This window comes from Rhinolophus sinicus, chromosome 3, assembly GCF_057876585.1.
Source record: "Rhinolophus sinicus isolate RSI-liver-muscle chromosome 3, RSI-T2T, whole genome shotgun sequence".
NCBI lineage: Eukaryota > Metazoa > Chordata > Mammalia > Chiroptera > Rhinolophidae > Rhinolophus > Rhinolophus sinicus.
In genome coordinates, this window is record NC_142503.1 from 151,801,615 (window position 1) to 151,827,264 (window position 25,650).

The 25,650-nt window shown below is 39.2% G+C and overlaps 1 protein-coding gene across 2 annotated transcripts in view; it reads left to right on the plus strand.

The window, feature by feature from the left end:
- The window catches only part of FAM81A (family with sequence similarity 81 member A), a 66,649-nt gene extending 47,881 nt beyond the window's left edge, over nucleotides 1–18,768 (plus strand). For both annotated transcript variants that reach the window (XM_074327655.2, XM_074327654.2), the window contains exons 5-9: nucleotides 2,928–3,057; nucleotides 4,806–4,912; nucleotides 10,925–11,060; nucleotides 12,651–12,846; nucleotides 16,459–18,768. In XM_074327655.2, the coding sequence (XP_074183756.1) occupies nucleotides 2,928–3,057; nucleotides 4,806–4,912; nucleotides 10,925–11,060; nucleotides 12,651–12,846; nucleotides 16,459–16,583 (694 nt within the window). In that variant the 3' untranslated portion in view covers nucleotides 16,584–18,768. The remainder of the gene's footprint in view (nucleotides 1–2,927; nucleotides 3,058–4,805; nucleotides 4,913–10,924; nucleotides 11,061–12,650; nucleotides 12,847–16,458) is intronic.
- Nucleotides 18,769–25,650: the final 6,882 nt, after the last annotated feature.

A 25,650-nucleotide genomic window follows, 5' to 3' on the forward strand; every position in this document is an offset into this window, starting at 1 on the left:
GATTGGTGCAGCCACTATGGAAATCAGTATGGAGGTATCTCAAAAAACTGGAAATGGAACTACCTTATGACCCAGCAATTTCACTCTTCGATATCTATCACAGAAATTCAAAACACTAATTTGAAAAAATTTATGCACCCCTATGTTTATTGTAGCACTATTCACAATAGCCAAGACATGGAAACAACTGAAATGCCTGTTGGTACATGACTGGATTCAGAAACTGTGGTACATTTATACAATGGAGTATTACTCGGCCATAAAGAAGAATGAAATCTTACAACAATAGGGATGGACCTAGAGAATATTGTGCTAAGTGAAATAAGTCAGACAAAGACAAATCCATATGATCTCACTTACATATGGAATCTAAAGAATAGAATAAATGAAACAACTAATCAGAAACAGTCTCAGAAATATAGAAGAAAAACTGAGGGTTACTAGATGGGAGGGAGGTGGGGATGAAGGAGAAGGTCAGGGGATTAGAAAGCACAGTTGGTAACCACAAGATTGCCATGGGATACAAAAGACAATTTGGGGAATATAATCAATAATGTTGTAAAGATTTTGTAGTTATCCGATGGACACTTGTCTTATTAGGGAGACCACTTCATGGACGGTGTAGATGCCTGACCACTGTAGTGTACACCTGAAGCTGAATAATAATGAATGTCAACTATAATTAAATATATACATATATAGTCAAAGGATGTAGAGTACAGTACAAGGAATAGAGTCAGTGGAACTGTAACAGCTATATAAGATGTCAGAGGGGCAGTAGATTGGGGGAGAGGGGTTATCACTTTGTGAGGGGTATAAATATCTAACTATTACATTATTTTGTACACCTGAAACTAATAATTAAAAAAATTATTTTAAAAAATGCCAAAGTTTAAAGACAGAGAGAATCTTAAAAGCAAGAGAAAAGCCATTAATTACTTACAAGGGAGCTCCCATATGACTATCAGCTGATTTCTCAACATAAACTTTGCAGGCCAGAGGGATTGGCAGGAAATATTCAAAGCGATGAAAAGCAAGGCCCTATAACCAAGATTCCTCTACCCAGCAAAGCTATCATTTAGAATCGAAAGACAAATAAAGAGTTCTTTTCTTCTCTTCCCAGAGAAGAAAAAGCTAAAGGAGTTCATCACCACCAAACAAGTATAACAAGGAATCTTAGAGGGACTTCTTTAAGACAAAAAGAAAAGATAAAAAATATGAATAAAATGACAATAACTACATATCTATCAACAGTTATTTTCAATGTAAACGGATTAAATGCTCCAATCAAAAACATAAGGTGGCTGAATGGATAAGAAAACAAGACTTTTACATACGCTGCCTACAAGAGGCTCACTTCAGATCAAAGACACACACAGACTGAAAGTAAAGGGATAGGAAAAAGCTATTTCATGAAACTGGAAACAACAAAAAAAGCTGGGGTAGCAACACTTATACCAGACAAAATGACTTTAAAATAAAGATTATAACAAGAGACAAGGACCCAGTAATCCCACCTCTGGATATTTATCCCCAGAAACCCAAAACACTACTTTGAAGGGACATGTACATTCATATGTTCATTGCAGCATTATTTACAATAGCCAAGGCATGGAGGCCACCTGGGTGTCCATCAGTGGATAAATGGATAAAGAATAAGTGGTACATTTATACAATGGAATATTACTCAGCCATAAAAAGAATGAAATCTTGCCATCTGCAGTGACATGGATTGACCTGCAGGGTATTGTGCTGAGTGAAGTAAGTCAGACAGAGAAAGACAAGTACCATATGATCTCACTTATATGTGGAATCTAAAGAACAAAATAAAGAAAACAGAAACAAACTCATAGAGACAGAACATTTTGAGGATTGCCAGATGGGAGGGGGCTTGGGAAGATGGGTGAAGGGGGTAGAAGAGATTAAGTGGTATAAATTGGCAGTTACAAAATAGTCATGGGGATGTAAAGTACAGCATAGGGAGTATAGTCAGTAATATTGTAATAACTATGTATGGTGTCAGGTGGATACGAGACCTAACAGAGGAATCACTTCATAAGTTATATAAATGTCTAATCACTATGTTGTACATCTGAAATTAATGTGATACCCTGTTTCCCCAAAAATAAGACCTAGCCGGACAATTGGCTCTAATGCATCTTTTGGAGCAAAAATTAATATAAGACCCAGTATTATATTATATTATATTATATTATATTATATTATATTATATTATATTATATTATATTATACCTGGTCTTATATTGTATTATATAAGACCCAGTATTATATTATATTATATTATATTATATTATATTATATTATATTACACCTGGTCTTACATTGTAAGACCTTACTATATAGGACCTGGTATTATTATATTATATTATATTATATTATATTATATTATATTATATTATATTATATTATATTATATTATATTATATTATATTATATTATAATAAGACCAACTCATATTAATTTTGCTCCAAAACACGCATTAGAGCTGATTGTCCGGCTAGATCTTATTTTTGGGGAAATACAGTACTGTATGTCCATTGTAATTGAAAAAAAATTTAAGTTATTTAAAACTAAAAGAAAGGACAGGGGTGGTACTGGAGAATGACAGACCACCTCCGGCACACTCTTAAGTTTTTTGTAATTGGGCCCTCACAGCATGTGGGTTTGTATGTGGCTTTGTACTCATGAGCATTGTAAAGCCTTTGCTCCTTTGATGGTTACATCTCTAGTCTTATTAAGCACATCCCTGTGGTTTAACTTAAAAACCACAATGAGGACAGCTCTGTGAATTCATATGATCCTCTGTTAAAAAGAATGACTCATAGTGCATTTTATATTATATAAGGAAGCCTTAGTGCTTGTTTTTAAACTTTAATGCGAATTAGCTTTGGTGTTTGCCTGAGCAGGTGTGACGCCAGCATAGCCAGACTCTCCGCAGAACACAAAACGACCTATGAGGGGCTCCAACACTTGAACAAGGAACAGCAAGCTGCCAAACTTATCTTGGAGACGAAAATCAAAGATGCAGAGGGACAGGTATGACATATTTCAGGTAGCCATTTAAAAGTGCTAATTTGTTCTGAGCTAAGAATAACATGATATTAACTGTTTCTTATAGGAGAAACTACCATGTTTCCCCAAAAATAAGACCTAGCTGGACCATCAGCTCTAATGCGTCTTTTGGAGCAAAAATTAATATTAATATAAGACCCGGTCTTATTTTAATATAAGACCAGGTATAATATAATATAATATAATATAATATAATATAATATAATATAATACCAGGTCTTATATTAATTTTTGCTCCAAAAGACGCATTAGAGCTGATGGTCCAGCTAGGTCTTATTTTTGGGGAAACACGGTAGCTAGGGCACCCAGCATAAGCATCTCTTTTCTTTACTTCTTCCTTCCTTCTAAGTCACTAGAGTGGTCCTTTGTTAGGATGGCAACCGAAAAATCTTTCAAGGATTCTTTCTCTTCATTTGTAAAACAATTAATATATTCCAGAAATTCTAAATTATAACTCCAAAACTGCTTCTTACACAGGTAAATGATCAAGCAGTCTTTTACATGCTACTTGTTCCAATTTTTGGTTCAGGAAATAGTTACTATATTCACTGGGACCCATCATACATTCTACCTAATCCCATAGTCTGTTTGTGGGGAAAAGATAGGACAAAGCTAGGGGGTATGCTGGCTAATGAATTTCAGAGTATTTCACCTTGAAATTCCAGATGAATTTCACAAAGCAAACTTCTTGGCATTTCACAGTTTGTTTTTTGACCACTTAAAAGTTTCCCTTTGCCATAATGGGGCCTGTCTTTCTATGATTTTCCCCAAGTATCTGCCCTACTACTCACTTCCTCATTTAAGGAGAAACTATTCTAGTAAAATGGGATATCTGGTCAATTTATTGGATTAAAAATACTGGTGTCCTCACTACATCCAATAAGTATCTAAATCTACTTACGTAAAAAACACAGATATTATAAAACCATGAAAAAAAGAATAAAATGTCAAGTCCAATATTTTTTTTTCAAAGAATGAGTAAGGATAGAATTATTACATCAGAAAATAGATGCTAAGGAAACATTAAGATTCTTGGTAGCCTAGCCACATAAAATAGATGTAGAAATCCATAAAAAGAGATATACTTTTCCTTTGTTCTGGATCTGATAAATACTTGTTCCAAGAATCATTAAGTAAGGAACATTGAACATTATAATTTTTTGCAGAAAATAAAGACATTCCTTATAGCACTAGTTTTATGTTAAATGTTAGTAAAAAGACAAGGGAAAAATAGGTAGGCAGTGGGAGAAAGGAGTAGGAAGGATGTAGTTTACAAATTATATTTTCTGATGACTGAACAGTACGGAGGTAAATCTGGGAACTTAATGGATTTTGTAAGTGATAAGTATTCCAAATTCTCTGTGACTAGCAGCCACATTCATAGTAGAAATTTCACTGTGAAAAATGACTATGTTTTGTGCTAGCAGGTGGAAACAGTGTTCCTGAGCAGGAACTGGGCTAGCTTATCAGAGAACTGTCAAGTTTAGTGCTCCGTCCATAATGAATATTTTGGCAGTGCCACTGGTCTTGATATTTGATGGGTGTGTATGAAAGCAAACGGGAGGGGAAAGATAAGGTGAACTCCTAAATTAATGTATTAAATTAGATAGACTCATCATGCCATTTGACTAGAATATTGCTTTCTAAGTGTTTTCTGAAATTACCTGTGAAAAGGTTTGATGTGATATTTACAAGCCAAGTCTCTTTTTCAGATTTCTCAGCTTTTGAACAGAGTGGACTTGTCAATATCAGAGCAAAGCACCAAACTGAAAATGTCCCACAGAGATAGTAACCACCAGCTTCAACTTCTGGATACTAAGTAAGTAATCAGTTTATAAACATTTTTTTGGTAAAAGTTCTCTATGAGCTTATTCAATACTAGTTTTTTTCCTCTTTGTTTTTATCTATTGCACAAAGTGAAAATAATACTGGAAGTTCAAAGGAAAATTTTCCATGTAGCATGCTGTCACTTTACCTTCCTAATGTTTGTTTTTAGTACTAATAGTTGGATAATAACTCATCTGTTGATTCAATAGATATTTATTGAGCACTGGCTGGGGTGCTGAGGATCAGTAATGAAGAAAAACACTCTGTTCTCATCCTTGTGGAGTTTATAGTCTAGGCATTGGATGAGCGTTTATCAAACAATGACTAAAATAAGAGTTTGCTATGTTATTACTAATGTAGATAAGTGCTTTGAAAGAAAGGTACATAGTTGTGGTAGGCTGAATAATGGCCCCCCAAATATTACCACGTCCTAACCCCTGTGAATAAGACATCTTGCATGGCAAAAAGGAACTTCGCATATGTCATTAAGAATTTTAAATCGGTAGATTGTCTTGGGTTGTTTGGGTAAACCCGATGTAACCCTTAGAGTCCCTATAAGAGGGAGGCAGGAAGATCATAGTCAAGAGAAAAGGCAATGTGACATGGAAGCAGAGATTGGAGTGATGTGCTTTGAAGGTGGAGGAAGGGGCCACAAGCTTTGCAAGCTGGAAAAAGCAAGAAAATGATTCTCCTTTCAGAGTCCCCAGAAGGAACCACCCCTGCTCACACCTTGACTTTCGTCCAATGAAACTGATTTCAGACCTCTGGTGTGCAGAACTATAAGAGAATAAATGTGTTGTTTTAAGCCACCAAGTTGGTGGTAAGTTGTCACAGCAGCCACAGGAAACTAATACAGTGGTGCTATGGGAATGAATCACAGAGGCCTGGTTGTAGGCCTTCCTGAGGAGGCGATGATATTTGAAGTAAGAGCTGAAGAATGAATGGAATTCACTAGGTAAAAAGAACACAGGGGATGAAATAGCCTATCTTGGGAGAAATGTGGCATAAAGAAACTGCAAGATGGCAAAGGTGGCTGGAACAGAGATGTGAGGCTGGAGAGGACAGGGACCAGCTGGCAGGGCCTAGTAGGCCACAGTCAAGACTTTGTGTTTCTCTCTTTGGTGCAATAAGGAGCCGCTGCAAGATTTTAAGCAGATGAAGTGATATAATCAGATACATGTTATTTTTTCAATGGCCTTGTTTGCACTTGGAAATGGTTTACAAGGAGCTAAAGCAGCGGTGGAAACATCAGGGGGAGAGGTCTGCATCAGGGTGATTTTGAGCTACCCGGTTAGTGCAGTATAGTTTGTTACACTTTCACATTTTGTTACGGTGACATTCTAAACTACATGTGCCCCCAGTGAAACTCATCTGCTGCTCTTATGCTCTATCAGAAAACCATACACCTTTTTCTGTCATGAAGCTTCATGAGCTTCGCATATTCCTGCCAGAGCAGAGCCAGCAGTGACTACATATGTGTGTGTGTGTGTGTGTGTGTACTTGTGTGTGTGTATACACACATATATGTGTACTTAATTTAATTTTTAAAGATGACTTCAGTATGGAACTTCGTTAGAGACTTGTGGAAAGTTGAAATTAATCATTCTCCAGGCTCTCACATCTCATTACCTCTATGTTTAATGCTGTTTCAGGGTTGTTGCCAGTTTAACAGGAATTCTCTTAATGAAAACCATGTTTCTTTTCCTCTGATTATCATATTTATATAATTATTGAGTTATGTCACCATTTCTCATAGAGCCTACAAGCTGGCCAACCAAGTACAGAAAGGTCTCTCCAGTCCTCTTCCTTCCATCACATAGGAAGAAAATAGACATCTTAGTATTTTTTCTTCTGTGAATTAATTGCCTTAGGAGTTATTACCATGTTTCCCCGAAAATAAGACCTAACCAGAAAATAAGCCCTAACATGATTTTTCAGGGTGCTCGTAATATAAAATAAGCCCTACCGTATTTCCCCAAAAAGAAGACTGGGTCTTATATTAACTTTTGCTCCAAGAGACGCATTAGGGCTTATTTTATATTACGAGTATCCTGAAAGATCTTGCTAGTGCTTATTTTCTGGTTAGGTCTTATTTTCGGGGAAACACGGTACTAGTCAGGAGACATGAACATCTTTATTTTTCTTCCTACAATTTGAAGTTTAGAAGCCTACACACAAGGCTGTTCACAGAGGAGAGGAGACAAAGCCTGGGGCCTATGTGAGGTAGAAAGCGACCCAAAAGGTGAAACCCAGTTGGATTAACTAGGAAAAATCCCATCCTATTTAGAGATCATAAGGAAACTTACCTGTCTAAATCTTGGCTCTGGGTAGAGCAGTGAAAGTTATTTCTTGAAAATTCAGGACCACAACACCACCTTTAGATGGATTTAGAACTAGAATTCACATTACCCAAGTCACTTGAAGAAACCCACAGTGGATACTTATCTTAGAACGATACTGATTTGGTAGTGGCCTGAGATGTCCAGCAGAAGCAAATGCAAATCTTCAGTCTTCAAGTCTTCCCACAGACAGATGAAATACTAAGGGACATGAATTTACAATCAAATATTGTAAAACAGTACAAGGAGAAAAGCCACATAAGTGATAGAGTCAGGAGAAACAACAAAAAGCAGAATCAGACTTGCTGAATATTGCGTATATAGGAATTATTGGATAAAATAAGTATATGTGTATAAATGTATGTATGTGTATTCACACACACACACACACACACACACACACACATTTTCAAAGTATGTCTAAGAGACAAGAAATGATCAAAATGACCAGTCAGAATTGAAAAACAACCAAATAGAACTTCTACAAAATATAATAATTGACAATAAAAGCTGTAACCTCTCACCACACCTGACCAGGGAGTCTGAACAGTGACCCCAGGTAGCCTTGGAGCCCAGCCTATGGCCCCATTTGATGGTTGAGAACAGCCTGCAGCTTTGCCCACGCATGGAACCGAGCCAACAACCCTGCTTAAAAGCAGAACACGGCCCGTGACCCTACCTGACCAGGGAGCCCAGAAAATAACTCCACCTGATCCCAGAGCACATCCTCCAGTCCCACCCAGTTACAAGGTACAGCTGGTGGCCCCGCCAGACCAGGGAGTCTGGCCAGTGACTTCACTGAACAGCGAAGCACCACCAGCAGCCTGTTCAATTGTAGCGTATAGCCTGAGGTCCTGAATGATCCTGACACCAGCCTGCAGCTCTGCCTGAACATGGAGTCCAGCCAGTGGCAACATCTGGCTGGGGAGCAGAGCTTGGGGCCCCACATGATCAGGCGCATTTGCACAGCCGAGCCTGCTGTTGTGCATGAATTTGGAGCCTAGCCAGTGGCAACATCTGGCCAGGAAGCACAGTTTGGGGCCCCACTTGATCAGGTGCAGTTGTGGAGCCCACCTTGTAGTCTTGCCCAATCATGGAGTCCAACCAGCAGCACCACTCTGCCAGGGAATACAACCTGCAACCACACCCAACCAGAGGTAATTGCAGAGCCTGGTAATTAGAGGCTCCGCTTGACTATGCTTCACTTGGCTACTGGCTCCACTAGCCAGTAGCCCTACCTAGCCAGGTAACCCAGCCAGTGGTCCCCACTGCCTCATAGTATGGACAACATTCCTGACCGACTAGAGACCTAACAGACGTATAGAGAAGATTCGACCCATCAGAAGCAGAATACACGTTCTGAAGTGCACACAGAACATTCTCTAGGGTAGATCTTATATTAGGCCACAAAACAAGTCTTAACAAATTAAAGAAGATTGAAATCAAACCAAGCATCTTTTTTTGACCACAATAGTATACAACTAGAAATCAATAACAGGAGGAAAACTGGAAAATTGACAAATATGTGGAAATTAACCCATTCCTGAATAATCAATGTGTCAAAAAAGCTCAAGAGGGAAATAAAAAAATCTTGAAATAAATGAAAATGGAAATGCAACATACCAAAACATATGGGACGCGGCAAAGGCAATTCTGTGAGGAAAGTTTACAGAGATAAATGACTACATTATGAAAAAAGAAAGACCTCGAGTAAACAATCTAACTTTATACCTCAAGGTACTAGAAAAAGAATAAGAAACTCATCTCAAAGATAGCAGAAAGAAGGAAATAAAGATTAAAGTAGAAATAAATTAAATAGAGAATAGAAAAACAATGGGAAAAAATAAGCAAAACTAATTGCTGATTTTTTGAAAGATAAACCAAATAGACAAAACTTGAGCTAGACTAACCAAGAAAAAAAGAAAGAACTCAAATATATAAAATTATAAATAAAGTGGAGATATGACAGATAATACCATAGAAATACAAGGGATCATAAGAGACTACTATGAACAATCATAGGTTGTTCATGGGTAAATTCTATCAAACATTTTTAAAAATGATTAATGGCAATCGTTTTCAAACAAGTTCAAAAAAATAGAAGAGGAGGGAACATTTCCAAACTCATTTTATGAAGCCCATATTACCCTGATACTAACGCCACAGACAAACACAACAAGAAAACATCCCTGATGAACATAGATGCAAAAATTCATAATACCTCGTAAGCTATATAAATGTTTAATCAGTATATTGTACAGCTGAAATTGATACAAAATAATATTGAATGTCAACTATAATTGGAAAATTAAAAGGGGGGAGAAAGGTGAAGGGGAATAAGAGGTCCAAATTTCCAGGTATGAAACAAATAAGTCATGGGGATGCAATGTACAGCATGGGGAACATGGTCAATAATATTGTGATAGTGTGGTATGGTGTCAGATGGTTGCTGGATCACTTCTTTAAGTATATAAGTGTTGAATAACTTTGGTATATACATGAAACTAATGTACTATTGTATGTTAGCTACATTTTAAGAGAAATCTTTTAAAAAAAAAGCAAAATCCATGAAGAAAAAAAAAGATTCAAATTAGAGAAAAAGAAGTAAAATTATCCATGTTTGCAGATGACATGAACTTATATGTAGAAAACCCAATAGAGTGTACCAAAAAACTGTTAGAATAAATGAATCTAGTAAAGCTGTCATGATCTGTGGTCAGTCTCCCTGGTCAGGCATGGCTGCAGACTGAGCTCCACAGTCAAGCGAAGCTGCTGGCTTGGCTTCCTGCCCAGATAAGGCCAAAAAGTTTTGTTTTGAATGATACGACCAAGAAGTTGTACTTATCACTTCTTCATGTGTCCCATTGCCCCACTTCGCCATATGACCACACCTAGCTGCAAGGGAGGCTAGGAAATGTAGCCTCTGGCTAGGCAGCCATGTACTTGGTCCACATTTGAGGATTTCTTAATAGGGAAGAAGAGGAAAACAGGTATTGCAGATAATTAGGGGCTTCTATTACAGTGGGTGTTCATTTCATTATTTTTTTAAGTTACATATATTCTTTTGTATCTTTTTTACATTTCATAATAAAAATAATTTAAAAAGTAATTAAGGGAAGGCAGCAAGTGTGAAGTGTTATTTTAAGGAATTTGGAGAGGGAAAGGACTAGAGGAATAGAGGGTTATGTTTTTTCATTCACTTTTAGTTTTGATTGCAATAGGGAATATCTGCATGCAGCAAGAGCAATTTGGAGAACATAAGAGAGAAAGGGATGCAGGGGGAAGAGCCCAGGGAAAGAGGGAAGCCTGGACGGGAGCTGAGACACTGTCCTCTGAGCTGGGAGCACTGGGAACCCTCTGAACTACAAAAATTAACACGTGACGTGGCTCAGTGTCACTGTGTGACACCTCAGTGCCCACACTGTCAGCTCTTCATGGGTAGGAAGTATTATCAGGTGCTTTTTGTCTGTTGTATGTATTCTTTCCCTCCCACCCCTTCCCAATTTAGCGCTAAATGTAATTTTAAGAAAAAGTAAGTATGTAATTCTGAGTGAGCTGAGTTTAATGCTGACATATTAATGAGAATTTTGATAGTTGCAGCCTGAGGTTGTTTGATGTCATTTTAAAATGGTTTTACATCTAACTTGCAAACTTTCTTATTTCAGATTTAAAGGTACAGTTGAGGAACTCAGTAATCAGATTTTATCTGCACGAAATTGGTTGCAACAGGAACAGGAACGGATAGAAAAAGAACTTTTACAGAAAATCGATCAGCTTTCCTTGGTTGTTAAGGAAAATAATGTAGGTATTGATGTTTAGTAATAACACATTAAAATTATTTGGTACGGGTCTGCAATGTTTGAGTAATACCTAGTACCTAGTAACTTATCATTGATTTATTTAGCACCACATTAATCTGTTCAATTGTGTCTTGCGCTAGAACCCATTTCCATGGTTCATATTGCTTCTTTGTAATTGTTATAAAGAGATGGAGCACTTTGACTTATTTTAATTAACAAAGGCTAAGGAGAAAATTTCAATATTTTCAGCTAAGATGAAGTAAAGTCAAGACCTTAATGAACCAAATAGTCCATCTGCTTTTCTAAATAAAACTGACAATTACAAACTTCATCCTAGCTTGTTTTTAATTTCATGATCTGGTAAAAAGCATTGACTAGATACCGCCCCCCTCCCCAGACCCCTCAATCACACTATAATCACGGTGCAACAAGTAAAAGAGAATCCACTGTTTTCTTTTCCATCTTCCTTCTCCTTTTACCCCACTCACCAATAGAACTTAGATTTGCAGAACTGCTCAAAAACCATATCAAGAAAGCCTTGCATATGTAATATTCAAAATCAGTAGACTCTGAAACAAGTACTTGGCTGGCACATGTTTTGGTTTAGTTATTAATATTTAGCCTAACCATCTCCCTCTCCCTTCTCTTTCCTTGCACTGCTTCCTCCTGTGGGACTTTGATGGAGCACAAGTGATGGTGCAGTTTGCATCTCTGGCTCTGCTTTCTCAACACCCAGCTGTTGAATTGCAGATGCATAGAACAGCATCAGGAGAGCTTTGTCTTGCCATAGCCCACTGTCAGCTTGGTGTTTATAGTCCTGGCCTCCAAAGCTCACCTGTCGGCATGGCTCCCCATAAAAATGAAGCATGGTGGAAAATAAAGGAAAGAAAATATTTAATATTTCAAATATTTCTTTAGGTGTCTGCCATATTTTTATCAGATCTACTGATTGATTTACTTAGATTCATACTACTGTATTTGTACGCCTGCGTCTTGGATCACTGTTATTTGTCCATGTGAATTTGTTTAATAACTAACAGTAAACCCCAGGGTATTGGTGGCTCTAATAGGATAGAAGCTTATTCCTCTTTCACATAGAAGATGTCTGGGTGTGGGGATTACAGGGCTGATGTGGTAGCTTGCCAGTCCTCAGCCACCCAGGATCCTTCTGACTCAACTCTGCCAGTCCTAACGAGTGACCCTTGCCCTCATAGTTCAAGATGTCTGAATTCCAGGAACAGAAGAAAGAAGGAAAGGGCAAAGATATGCCACAGCTGTCTTTTAACTTTTCCTGGAAGCTGCCGCATACACTTATATTTATGTCTCATTGGCCACAACTTAATCATATGGCCACCCCAAACTCAGGAGACATAGAAAATGTAGTCTTTCTTCCGGGTGACCTTATTTATACCCAGTTAAAAATCAGGGGTCTCTTGTGGAAGAAACGGAGAAAAGATATTAGGGTGACCAACAAGCAACCTCTGTGATTCTCTTTCCTGCAGTCTGTTGTTAAATGATCTTATAACTGGTGCAAATGAAATACAGACTTACTTTTTAGAGTAATCAGTGCGATTCTTATCATGGATCTCAGGGAGCCAGTGAAAGGGACATGGAGAAGAAGCTCAGCCATATGTCAGCCAGACTTGACAAAATAGAAGAGAGTCAAAAGAAGCATATGGAAGTGCAGAGAACAAGACAAGAAGAGGAGAAGGTGCACGGGCGAATCAGCAAGCTGGAGTTACAGATGAGTGAGGACATGAAGGAAATGAAAGCAGAAGTTGATGCTGGTAGGCCAAAAAGAAAACAGCTCTCATGATTTATTTCGTATTTGATCTAAAAAACAACTAATTGGTATTCCCCTACAACTGCCCATGAACCTGGCTAATGGTAATATCAGTGAAATGTCCTTAGGTGAGTTTCTAAGTCGCTGTGCTGTATTGAACTAAAACATTGTTTCAATTCCATATACATGAAGAGCCACCATGAGAGACAGGTAAACAAAACGAAAATTGCTTAGCTTGCAACTCTGCACTTTAGTGCCATTTGCGATTCTTTCCATTCATAGCCAAGGTCAATATGTCTCAGAAATAAGCACATATCTTTGAGAGGCTTTTGAAGGCTTTATTGTGTACTGTTGGCAGTATACCACAATGACAATGAATGGTTTTCCTTTACTTAGAAATCAACAAGCCCATTAATTCACACTTGTTTAGAAGAAAATGTTAGAACTGATTTCAACTTCTGAAGCACTGCCACATAACGGAGGGATTAGATACACACTCTGAGTCAGGAATATAGAACTGGAACCAATCAGTGTAAGTTAACCAAAGACAGATCTTAACTCAATATGAGGCAGAAGTATAGCAGGTCCTTGAATAATGTCATTTGATTCAACGTCGTTTTGTTATAACATTGATGAGATGCCATGGGAACTTAACTCGTGTTTATATCAATTAGCCTATGGTAAAATTGGTTTTGTTATAGTCATTTTGCTTAAAGTTGCAGAACCTATTGATGACGTTAAGTGGGGACTTACTGTATCCTCAATTAACGGGTCCTGAAAAGACACTGGTAGCTTTGTGAACTGGAAAACTCTTTGTTACTAAAGTATTCAAATGGAGCCTGGTTGATCATGGTCAGGAAAGAAAAGACAGTTTTGTAGTGTGAGAAGAGGGACAAAATTATTTCCTAGCTCCTTCCAATTTCCATAATTTTCTTCTATGGAATTGTGGTATTTTGGCCACATGGAGATAAAAATAGTTATTTATCCCAAGGATAATTTTGTTGTTATCATCAAACATTTATTATTTTATTTAAGTAGAAGCCACAATTAAATTTATGAATTGAAGACCTTATAAGTATAAAAATGAATTTTCTTTCTTGGTCTTTTAGGCTACTAGAATATGGTACTTGTTTTCATCAGTGTTTAACTTTGCATCATTTCCTGAGTCAATTTATTATCATTTATTCAACACTGAGATTTTTAACATTTAGTACCTAATAAGAAATGCAGGGGGCCGGCCCGGTGGCTCAGGCGGTTAGAGCTCCGTGCTCCTAACTCCGAAGGCTGCCGGTTCGATTCCCACATGGGCCAGTGGGCTCTCAACCACAAGGTTGCCAGTTCAATTCCTCGAGTCCCGCAAGGGATGGTGGGCTCTGCCCCCTGCAACTAAGATTGAACACGGCACCTTGGGCTGAGCTGCCTCCCGGATGGCTCAGTTGTTGGTTGGAGCGTGGGCTCTCAACCACAAGGTTGCCAGTTCAATTCCTCGACTCCCGCAAGGGATGGTGGGCAGCGCCCCCTGCAACTAAAATTGAACACGGCACCTTGAGCTGAGCTGCCGCTGAGCTCCCAGATGGCTCAGTTGGTTGGAGCCTGTCCTCTCAACCACAAGGTTGCCGGTTCGACTCCCGCAAGGGATGGTGGGCTGCGCCCCCTGCAACTAGTGATGGCAACTGGACCTGGAGCTGAGCTGTGCCCTCCACAACTAAGACTGAAAGAACAACAACTTGAAGCTGAACAGAACCCCCCACAACTAAGATTGAAAGGACAACAATTTGACCATTGTTCCCCAATAAAGTCCTGTTCCCCTTCCCCAATAAAATCTTTAAAAAAAAAAAAAAAAAAAAAGAAATGCATATGAACCTTTTTTAAATTAAAAATATTTATTTTTTTATTACACAATCAATACATTTCTTAATAGAAAAACGTAAAGCACCAAATATTTTTTAAAAATAACCTTCTTTCACCCAGAGGTCATTTTTATGTATATCTTTGTATACACATAGGCTATATGCTTTTTCAAATGAAGATTCATGTTATACATGCTGATTTGTAACCTCCTCTTTTATTTAGTAATATATGTATCTTTTCTTTCAATAACAACAGTGTTTTTAATAAGTAATGTTTATACTTTTTTTCATGAATTGCCACATAAAGAAATTTTTATGAGAGAAAATTCTAAATTTACTAATGAAGACAAGACCTTTCAAAAATTTATTTTATAAACCAATAGAAATACAGAATAATATGAAATGCTCTTTTGAGGGGGAATTTTTCTTTTTATCTTTTTATTTTAAAATAACTTCAAATTTAGAAAAACTGTAAGGACAGTCCAAAAACTCTATCTTATCTTTCCTCTAGGTTAACCAATTGTTAACATTTGGGAAATTTGCCTAACCTCGTGTATGTGTGTGTGTTTAATTTTTTTCCCTAAATCATTTGGGAGTACATTTCAGAAATTATGATGCCCTTTTTTTTTTTTTTTTTTTTTTTTTAAGATTTTATTGGGGAAGGGGAATAGGACTTTATTGGGGAACAGTGTTTACTTCCAGGACTTTTTTCCAAGTCAAGTTGTTTTTCTTTCAATCTTAGTTGTAGAGGGTGCCGTTCAGCTTCAAGTCGTTGTCCTTTCAGTCTTAGTTGTGGAGGGCGCAGCTCAGCTCCAGGTCCAGTTGCTGTTGCTAGTTGCAGGGCAACGCAACCCTTGTGGGAGTTGAACCAGCAACCTTGTGGTTGAGAGGACACACTCCAACCAACTGAGCCATCCTAGAGGCAGCTCAGCTCAAGGTGCTGTGTTCAATCTTAGTTGTAGGGGGCAGAGCCCACCATCCCTTGCGGGACTCGAGGAATTGAACTGGCAACCTTGTGGTTAAGAGCCCACTGGCCCATGTGGGAATCGAACCGGCAGCCTTCGGAGTTAGGAGCATGGAGCTCTAACCGCCTGAGCCACCAGGCCGGCCCATGATGCCCTTTTACCTCTTTATTGTTTCAAACTATATACTCTAAGAACAAGAACGTTCTCTTAAATAACTATAGTACAGTGCAATATTGATGAAATATTTTTCAATGTTCAGTTTTCAACTTTTGCCATTGTTTCCTTTATAGCAGACCTTCCCTGATTTAGGTTCTAATCCAGAATCACACATTATATTTAATTAGTGCACTTCTTTATTTGGTCTCATTTAATCTGAATCAGTTCCTCAGTGATGTTGACATCATCAAAGAATACAGGCCAGGATTTTGTGGAATGTCTCACAGTTTGGGTCTGTTTGCTTCCTCTCAACTAGATTCAGGTTGTAGGTTTTGGACAGAAATGACACAGAAGTGATGTGTTCTTCTCAGGAAACTTTCTCAGGAGCTACCTGATGGTAGTTTCTCCCAGTACTGGTGAAGTTAGCTTGGTTAAAGTGTAACTGCCAGATTTCTCCAAAAAGTAATCGGTAGGGAGATACTATGAAGCTATGTAACTATTCAGTTTCCCATCAAATTTTTGCTCCAGCACTTTTAGCATCTGTTAATAATTTTTGCCCAAATCAACTATTACTACATGTGGTAGAGTTTGATACAGCATTGTTTTATTAATATTAACTCTTGTGAAATTTACCTTTTCTTAAAGGATTTACAGCCATCTATGAAAGCATAGGATCCCTCAGGCAAGTTCTTGAAGCCAAGATGAAGCTGGACAAGGACCAGCTACAAAAGCAAATCCAACAGATGCAGAAGCTGGAAGCTCCCATGTGAAGGGAGTTGGGACAAGGACCTTGGCGGTGGTTCTGCCAGTGGGGCTGGGAGCGCGGTACGTCTGTAGCCAGGCTGTCGTGGCATTCGGGATTGTTCTAGTCATGGTGTGCATGTGCCAGGAAATGTGTGTTCGTAGGTCTAAATGTTTACCTTGAATCTTGAAAACACTCTAAAAGTATTAAGTACAATTTTCACCACTTTATTCCACTTCTCTAAGTTCAGATTTGGAAAGGCTTTTATCCCCTTCACGTTATGAATGAAAAGACTTAATTTTCCTTCAATGCTTGATGCTCTAGGCAAGATTTTACATTTTTGAAAAATGTCATGGTGATTTTTTTAAATTAAGAAACTAATGAATTATCACAGAAACATGTTGCTCCTCACCCTAAAGAAAGAGAACGTCCTGATAGATTGGAATTCAACCTTTGAGTCCATATTTGGATTTTGTTATTGTTGTCTGTGCATTTCTTATATTGGTTATCTTCTTATAAATCTTCTGTCTTTTGGAGGAAGAAGGGACTCAACATTTGGGAAAAAAAACCTCACCACTTATGTAATGAAAATAGTTTAAAAACTGAGAACTGCCATATAGATTACAAATTAAAATGAAAATTTAAGACAATTATTTAGATAATGCAAGGCACAATATTTACATCAACCACCTAGTTAAACCAGGTTTTAATATTGAAAACATTTTTCAATTATCCACAGCCTGTTTAGTGATAGCCATATATTTAATAATGAAATGGTGGTTAAGAGTTTGTTTATTACACAATTAACTGTTCATCAATCATAATAGAATGTAAGAATTTTTCAGGCTTTATGACCTCCTCTTTAAATGTTTCCAAAATTAGCACAAAGTGCTAAGGTTTATATATACTTACTGTATTCTTGTGCCTTGGTTTTATCACGTCAATGCACTGTACCCTATAAAAGTTTTGCAGACAAAATAGAAGGCATGATAATACATCAGAGTTATGATGTAAAAATGGGATCCTATGTATTTTTTAAATTCTAAAAATTTTATCACTGTTAAGACATTAGTCATTCAGTATTATTAACAAAATAGAAATTCATACTTTTGTATGGACAGAGAATCAAATTGATATTGTATTTATAACACTGTCAGGAAACTTTCATTTTGAGCAACTTTGGAGACCCTGGGTGTTTTATTTTCATTCGCCATATTTGATTAGTCGTTGAAAATTAGCACCAGTGCTGTTTGTTCACCTATGTATGTAAGAACTGATAGTGAGACACACGCCATTCTAACCTGTGAGGGTGCCCAGGAGAAAGGAAACAGAAATACTTTTAAAATTTTAAAAACTTTTTTGTTGCTGTTTGCTGAGGACTCAGGAAAAATTAAAGCATTTTCTATTTTTAGGATAAATCATAAGTGAAATATCTAACTGGCTATTACTGTTTACCCGTATAAAATATGCTGCTAAAGTACATACTATCTTACCCTCAATGGCTTGACAAAATTGTTTTTTAATTTGGAACGGAGTATTCATTTGAGGAATATGTCATACGTACTTCCTTATTTTGTCACAAATCTTTGCATCTCTATATAGGAAGACTATTTCCACTAAACAGTAAAAAAAAAAAAAAAGGCTAACGCTCTTTTGCAATCAGAAAGTGAATTTCTTTTTGTGATAGAGTCACCGTGTTTAGTTCAGTTCTCCATGTTTAAGCACAAGCCACAGCACAGAGAGCCACGGCCCCTCCAGCGTTGCTCTCCTCTGCGGTCTCTGAAAAGGAAGAATCAGCACCAGTGACACCTGGGAAGAGGGGAACAGAGGACACCTGCTGGACTAAGGTAGAGGGCATGATGTGAGCAGGTGACGCTTGGCTGTCCGCTGAATTGCTCAGGTGCTTCTGATGCTGCCAACGCCACATCATGAGCTCTGGCAGGGGTTCTCCACCACGGCTACATGTTGCAATCCCCAGGGGAGTTCCAAAAGCTACCGGTGCCTGGGCTGCACCCAGGCCAACTAAGTCAGAACCTCTGGAAGGTGGGACGCAGGCATCAGTACGATCACAGGCCCCTGGGTGATTCCTGCACTGGGGAGGTTGTGAGCCACCACGCTACAGTGTACTCTTATCACCAAAGTTTAAATGAAATCAGCTTCCGTGTTCTTTCCTTTACCAGGAATTTGCAATAAAAAAGAATAAAATTTCCAAATGTATGTGATGTATGATTTTTAAAAGCCTTTTTAATATGAGGCGAACATTTCAGAAAAGGCCATAGGAAGTGCTCCTCTTCCCTTTCTGTGGAAAGCCTGTGGTGGTTGAAATAATGTGCTCCAGGTCCTCCTGGCAGACCTGCTGTGGACTGGGAAGTCATGGGAGCTGCTCCATCTGTGGGTCCCTGAGGCCGCTGGGCCCCTTCTTGCCTCTGGAATAAGGCCAGATGTCGTTCTTAGTGTGAGCTGTGTGCCCATGCTGCTACCTTGGGGTGTGTTCACTCATTTCATTGTAATTACAATGACTTGGGTTAAGTGCTATTCATAACCCATTTTACAGATGAGAAAACGTAGTCACCTAAAGGTTAAGCAGCTTGCCCCATATCCTGCAGCTTGTAAGTGGGAGCTAAGATTCAAACCAGGCAGACTATTTCCGCAGCCTGGGCACCTAACCAGCACACTATCCTACCTCTAATATCCTTGCTTCCACATAACTCTGACTAGACAGGCCATCAGCTGCAGCCCATGTCTACATGGCCTTATAGTTCTGCCAACTGAGTTCCTTTGCTTTTTAATGCCCCAACTCCAAATACTTATGATAGGCAATTGCATTAGCTCTGCTTAGGTCTTCTTCTGGTATCAGTGGAGGCAAGGGAGGTGGGGTCATTTGGTGCCACAGGACTGTAGGGTCACACTCATTTCATATGAGTTTGGGTTGTCCTCGTCAGTGGACTGTGGCTCTGTGCACTAGGACTTGAATTGTGTTGGGTGAGTACAGAACAGAATAGGAAATATGGCTCCCTCTAAATTGTGAGTACCCCACTAGGCTTTCAGCCTGAAAAAACCCCACAAATCTCTCATGACATACTGGAAACTCAATAGTAACTGTACAGAGTTTTTCTGTCACTGTCCTCTTTTAGCTGTGTGACCTTAGGAAGTTCTCTCTCTCTCTCTCTCTCTCTCTCTCTCTCTCTCTCTCTCTCTCTCTCTTTTTTCACTGACCACTCTTATTTTATTTTTATGACACCGATTAAATACAACATACATAGTAACTCATTGTTCTACTTTTTTATGGAAGTTGCGTGACAGGTTTGCCGTTTCTTGTGCGTTTCCCCCATTTATTCTACACAACACTACCAGGAGCCCTTTAGACCCATGGAAGAGAAAAACAAAATAATCAGCTCCAAAGTCCTCCAGGATTCCATTGCCAGTTCTCCTAACCTCTCTGAGCCTCAGTTTTCTCATCTGCAAGATGGATATTATAGTAATTTAAAAGAGGGGGCTAGTTTATAATTTTCAAAATGTTGAAGCAGTTTATGCAATACTGGTTATAAAGTGGTAAAAAATGGGATGTGGGAGGGGAGATATTGGTGGTGTAACATAGAAAGTATATAAAGGTCCATGACTTGGTCCAAAGCGTTCCATTACTTTCTGGGATCATGTTTGGGAAGTGACTCTAACTTCCAAAGAAAGTGTATTTCAGCCTGAGACATACAAGAGCAGTAGAACCTGGATGAAGAGATAAGTAGACAGGACCAGAAGGGGTCCCTGAATATGGGGAAGAGCTGGGCAGATCCTCAGGCCAGTTTCATCCCTGGAGCAGGTGTGGCCTCCCCAGGCCTGAGCCAGCATTGAGAGTGTTGGGACGGGTGGGATAAGAGCTGGAGAAAAGACAAAGTCCACGTCAGAAGGGATAAAATGTGATACAGAGGCTGAGGAGGTAGAGCCCCGAGTTCAAGTTGCAAATGAGATGCAAAACAGGTGGGGCTGGGCCTTGAGGCTTGTTTGTATGGATTGGAAGAGCCAATGTATGGCTGGGCTAGACTCACAAATGATGTGTGTTGTGTGCAGACAATTGTCAGCTCAGTAGGAAGGAAAACCTGGCAGGTGGATTCAGAATCCCACTGAAGAGTGACATTAAATATATGGAATTACAGTTATGATGATGTGTCTACTATTCATATTTCTCATTCTGGGTTTTGGGTTGTTAATCTCAAAAACTTTGTCATCCACATAAATCTTTTCCAGGTATCCTTTTATAACTAGGCAGACCTACTTGATTATTAGAGTCAAGTTGCTGGCTGTGGTAGACAGTCTCAAAAATGTCTCCCAGTGACCCCCATCTCCTGGTATTCAACCCCTTGTGCACTCCCTCTCCTGGAGTGTGGGCTGGCCTTATTAATGGGCTTCTCATTAATACAATATGGCAGAAATGATGACTTTCCACTTCTGAGATTAGGTTATAAAAGGACTATGGCTTCCTTCTTGGTCTTGGTCTTTCTCTCTGCCTCTCTCTTATCACTTGTTTTGGGGGAGGCAAGCTTCCATGTTGTAAGAAGCCTAATGGAGATGGCCATATGGTGTGGCAAGGAACTGAGGCCCTCAGTCCAATAGCCTGAAATGAACTGACCCTTTAACAGTCAGGTGAGTAAACTTAGAAGTATGTCCCCCTACCACCAAAAAACGAAAGCAGAAACGCAAACAAATAGTTGTACACCTATGTTCATAACAGCATTATTCACAACAGCCAAAAGGTGGAAACAACCCAAGTGTCCATTGATGGATGAATGGATAAGAAAAATGTGGTATATACATACAGTGGAATATTATTCAGCCATAAAAAAGAAGGTAATTGTGACACATTACTACAGCATTTATATTATGCTAAGTGAAATAAGCTGGTCACAAAAGGACAAATATTGTATGATTTCACTTGTATGAGGTATCTAGAAGAGTCAAATTCATAGAGTCAGCGAGTAACATGATAGTTGCCAGGGGCTGGAGGAGAGAGTGGAGGACAGGAGTTAGTATTTCATGGGTACAGAGTTCAGTTTGGGGTGATGTAAAAGTTCTGGAGATAGATGGTGGTGATGGTTGCACAACAATGTGGATGTACTTAATACCACTTAACTGTCCACTTTAAAATGGTTAAAGCAGTAAATTGTATGTATACCTTACCACAATTTTTTAAAAGGAACAAAAGAAGAAGTGGGTTCCCCAATGCCTAAGTTGAGCTTTCAGATGAGACTGCAGCCCTGGACCGTTTACTACAACCTCATGAGAAATGCTGAGCCAGAGACACCCAGCCATGCCACGCCCATGTCTGATCCACAGAAACTGAGATAAATTGTGTTGTTTTAAGTCACTACATTTTGGGGTAGTTTGTTATATGCAGCAATAGCTAACTAATACACTGGCACTGGGGCATCTTGACAGAATTATTTTGTGGAAATGCTTATTTCTTATTGAGCTACGAATTACATTACATATATAAAAATATATGCAATCTCATTTAATATATTTTCTGAGCAGGAAATGACCTTAAAAAATGTATACTTAATGGCATATATACCTCATCACATTTGATCTTTGTAATTGTCCTGTGTGGTATGTGTTATTATTTCTACTTTGTGATGGAGCAGATTACAGAAGATGATGTAGCTGATTAATGGAGGAGCAGGGATTTGAATTCATATCTGTCTGTCACCAAAGCCCAGGCTGCCATTGTGCTTCAAGATAAGCCAACACTCAAGACATAAAGTGATTTGTTCAATATTCTGCAACTGTTTGGAAGCACAATACTGTCTGGATCAGTGGTTCTCAAAGGGTCCCCAGCTCAGTAGCGTCAGCATCACATGGGAAATTACGAGCAATGCAAACTCTCAGGCCCTACCCCGGACCTACTGAACCAGAAACTCTGAGATGGGATCAGCAGTCTGCTTTGCATGACCTGCACTGATTCTAATGCAAGTTAAACTTGAGACTCATGGGCAGCTGGATGGCTCAGTTTGTTAGAGCGCGAGCTCTTAACAACAAGGTTGCCAGTTCAATTCCCACATGGGCCAGTGAGCTTCGCCCTCCACAACTAGACTGAAAACAGCGACGACTTGACATCCTGGAAAAACACACTGTTCCCCAACATTCCCCCCTCAAAAAAAAATTTAAAAATTTGAGAATCACAATGGAGATCTGCAATGTAATACAGGAGTCATTAGCCACATGTGAGCACTTACATTTAAATATAGATTAACCTGAATTAAATAAATTTTAAAATTCTGTTCCTCAGTTGCAGTAGCCACATTTCAAGTGCTCAATAGCCACATATGGTTAGTGGCTACAATATTGTCCTGTAAAAATGTAGAACTTTTCTATTACCGCAGTAAGTTCTGTTGGACAGTCCTAGTCTAGAGCAATAATTTCTTCACTTGCAACTCTGTCTACAACTCTACTTTCATTTGTCAGCCTAAAATGAGCTTTGGACCTGGAGTTTTCCTCCAGCCTCATCTCTACAATGTTATGCCGGTTGTCCCATTAGAAATGGTTTCCCAGGTCTTTGTGTACTCGTATGTTTTGTCTCATCTGCCAGTTCTGATCGTTGGACATTGCTGCCTGGAGCACTCTATTAAGAAAGATTGGGAAGCTGGTGCCAGACTTGAAGGAAGAGCCAAGGAGGAACAGCCAAGAGGAGGTGGGGTGCCTGCCTGTGTGCTGCGTGTCTGTCAGGGTCACTCCAGGACACTCCAGGTCTGTGGGATGCCTGGCGAGGAGGGGTTGTGGTCAGATGACTCTTGAGTGTCTCTCATGCTCCCTGGTGAGAGGTACCTGGCAGGCCTGGGATTAGAGTGACGCAAAGTCAGGCCCTCACCTTGGAAAACTTAAAGGGACACCCACAACTCTGTAATTAAGATAAATAAGATGTTAATGCAATAATGCAACTTTTAAAGATCAAAATTAATGCACAGAAATGCACGATGAACAAAATATCAAACCCTAAATAAAGATGAGATCCAACTGTGCTGTGTGGAGCCATTTTGAAACTGAGATAAAAAGAAAAATGTGTTCCCTATATACATGTTTTACGCAATTTTATTTAAATTTTTGACATTTTGATCATCATGAATTTTGGGGGTTAATTTAGTTTTTAGAAATACTGCATTAAAATATTATTTATCTTGATGACTGAAGATTTTGGCTCCCCTCCTTACATTTAACATTTGAGATGAGTGCCTCACTCATCTCACCCTAATCCCAGCCCTTCCCAGATGTCTAAAAATTTGAAGCTAAATTCAGTGCTCAGTTATTGTAATTAGCTTCTCGCAGGCATCTCTGATGGCTTTAGATGATCTTGGGTCTGTTTTAATCCCTAATTGTCATGCTTTGGTTAATTTTCAAACTTCTGGCTCAATTCTTGGAACTAGTTTGGGACACAAAGATCTGACTCCTCTTTTGAGATGCGGAGGGAGAGCGGCAGGGTAGCAGGCGTGGAGGGGAGTGAAGAGGTTTGCAAGTTCCCTTCACTTGCTGTCATCACAGAAATGTGAGCAATCTCGTCAGCCCTCTGGGATTCACTACCCTTTTCTGCCTCCACGTGGAAGGACTAGAAACTCCTACGGAATCTGTTTCAATAGGAGCAACCCAGAACCAAGGGAGGCCTCAGTGGAAGCACTGAGGAGATCAGTGGAAGCACGTTGGGGATCATTAAGCTCAACTTTCTCATTTTCTAGAACAGGAAACTGAGTAGCAGAGAAGTTAGAAGGCGGCTTTGCAGGTGAGTACCCACGATCGTGCCCCTGACACGCTAGCCAGAAACTGACATGTCTGACAGAGACTGTGCCACTGCCCGAACCATGTTGGACAGGACTACGTGCTGAGTTTCTTAAGTAAGACTTCAGCCTTCTTCACTCTCCCCACAATGTTCTCAGCTTCCTCAACCTACCTGGGCATTTTTACTGTTTTTTTCACTTGCAGGTTTCACCCCAAGAGGAAGGAAAGGGAAGACATGTTTGTCAGCTTCCCTCCCTCCTCCTCACACCCCCCTGGGGTGAAAGAGAAAGCTCGGCTTTCTGTATCTGCTTCCTCTCCAGAATGGCCTTCCACTCAGTCGTACCCTCATCATTCCTGGGAATGGGGTGCCCCTAAGCCCCTGATGGTAGAAGGGGCGTTCTCTGCACCACAGAGGCAGGTTTTGTTTGTGATCTGGCCTACCGTCCATGGCCCTTGCCAGTACTAGGAACTAAAGGAATTTAGAAAATTTGTTCTCTTGTAACAAAGCCTGGCTTTTGAAATTTGTCTTTCTGTTATCTCAAGATATCTATTCTGAGTTTCAAAACTGAATGTGGACTGCTTTCTCTTTCCGTTCCTACTGTAACCACCCTAGTTCCCTCCGGGGCATTGGATGCTTCTGCAGAATGGAGGGTAGGTGGGAGGCAAGGAAATGCCAATGACACCGGTAAATTAGTATATATTTTTAAAAAAGTATTACCTCATTACATATACCTGCATGTACTCTCCCTAAACTGTGATCTATGTGAAGGCATGGTCATATTTCCCCACATATTCCAAGTCATGACAAGACTTGCAGATGAACTAGTTTCCAGTTTCCTTCTGTTGTCTCAGTATATCAGCTCCTGTAGTACAGCTTCCTACCCCATGCTGATTAGAAGGTCTAGTGAGTGGTGGTTCCAGGTGGGTTACGGTCTTTGATTAACGAACAGTAAAATGAATTAATTATTGTTTAATTAATGCATCTTTAAAAAGCAATCTTTCTAAATGGTCTGTGTTCGGGATTAAATTCCAAAAGGAAGGTAAAAGTATTGGGGACCTCTGAATTAGTTGTCCATTGAGCACTCCATGTAAAGGGCTTTTATGCACATTATCTTTTTTACATGTTATTTCTGGGCAGTGTGGAAAGTAACTTGTATTGAAGACATCTCTTAAACAGGTGTTCTGAGAACTAGACAATATAGATTTCTCTGACTTCGTAAGACTCGGGAAGAAGAAATCATTTCAGCTTACCCTCATTTTGGTTTTTCTAAACTATAGAAACTATGCAACTATAAAGTCTATCACTAGATGGAGCAATAGGCTAGATTTTTTAAATA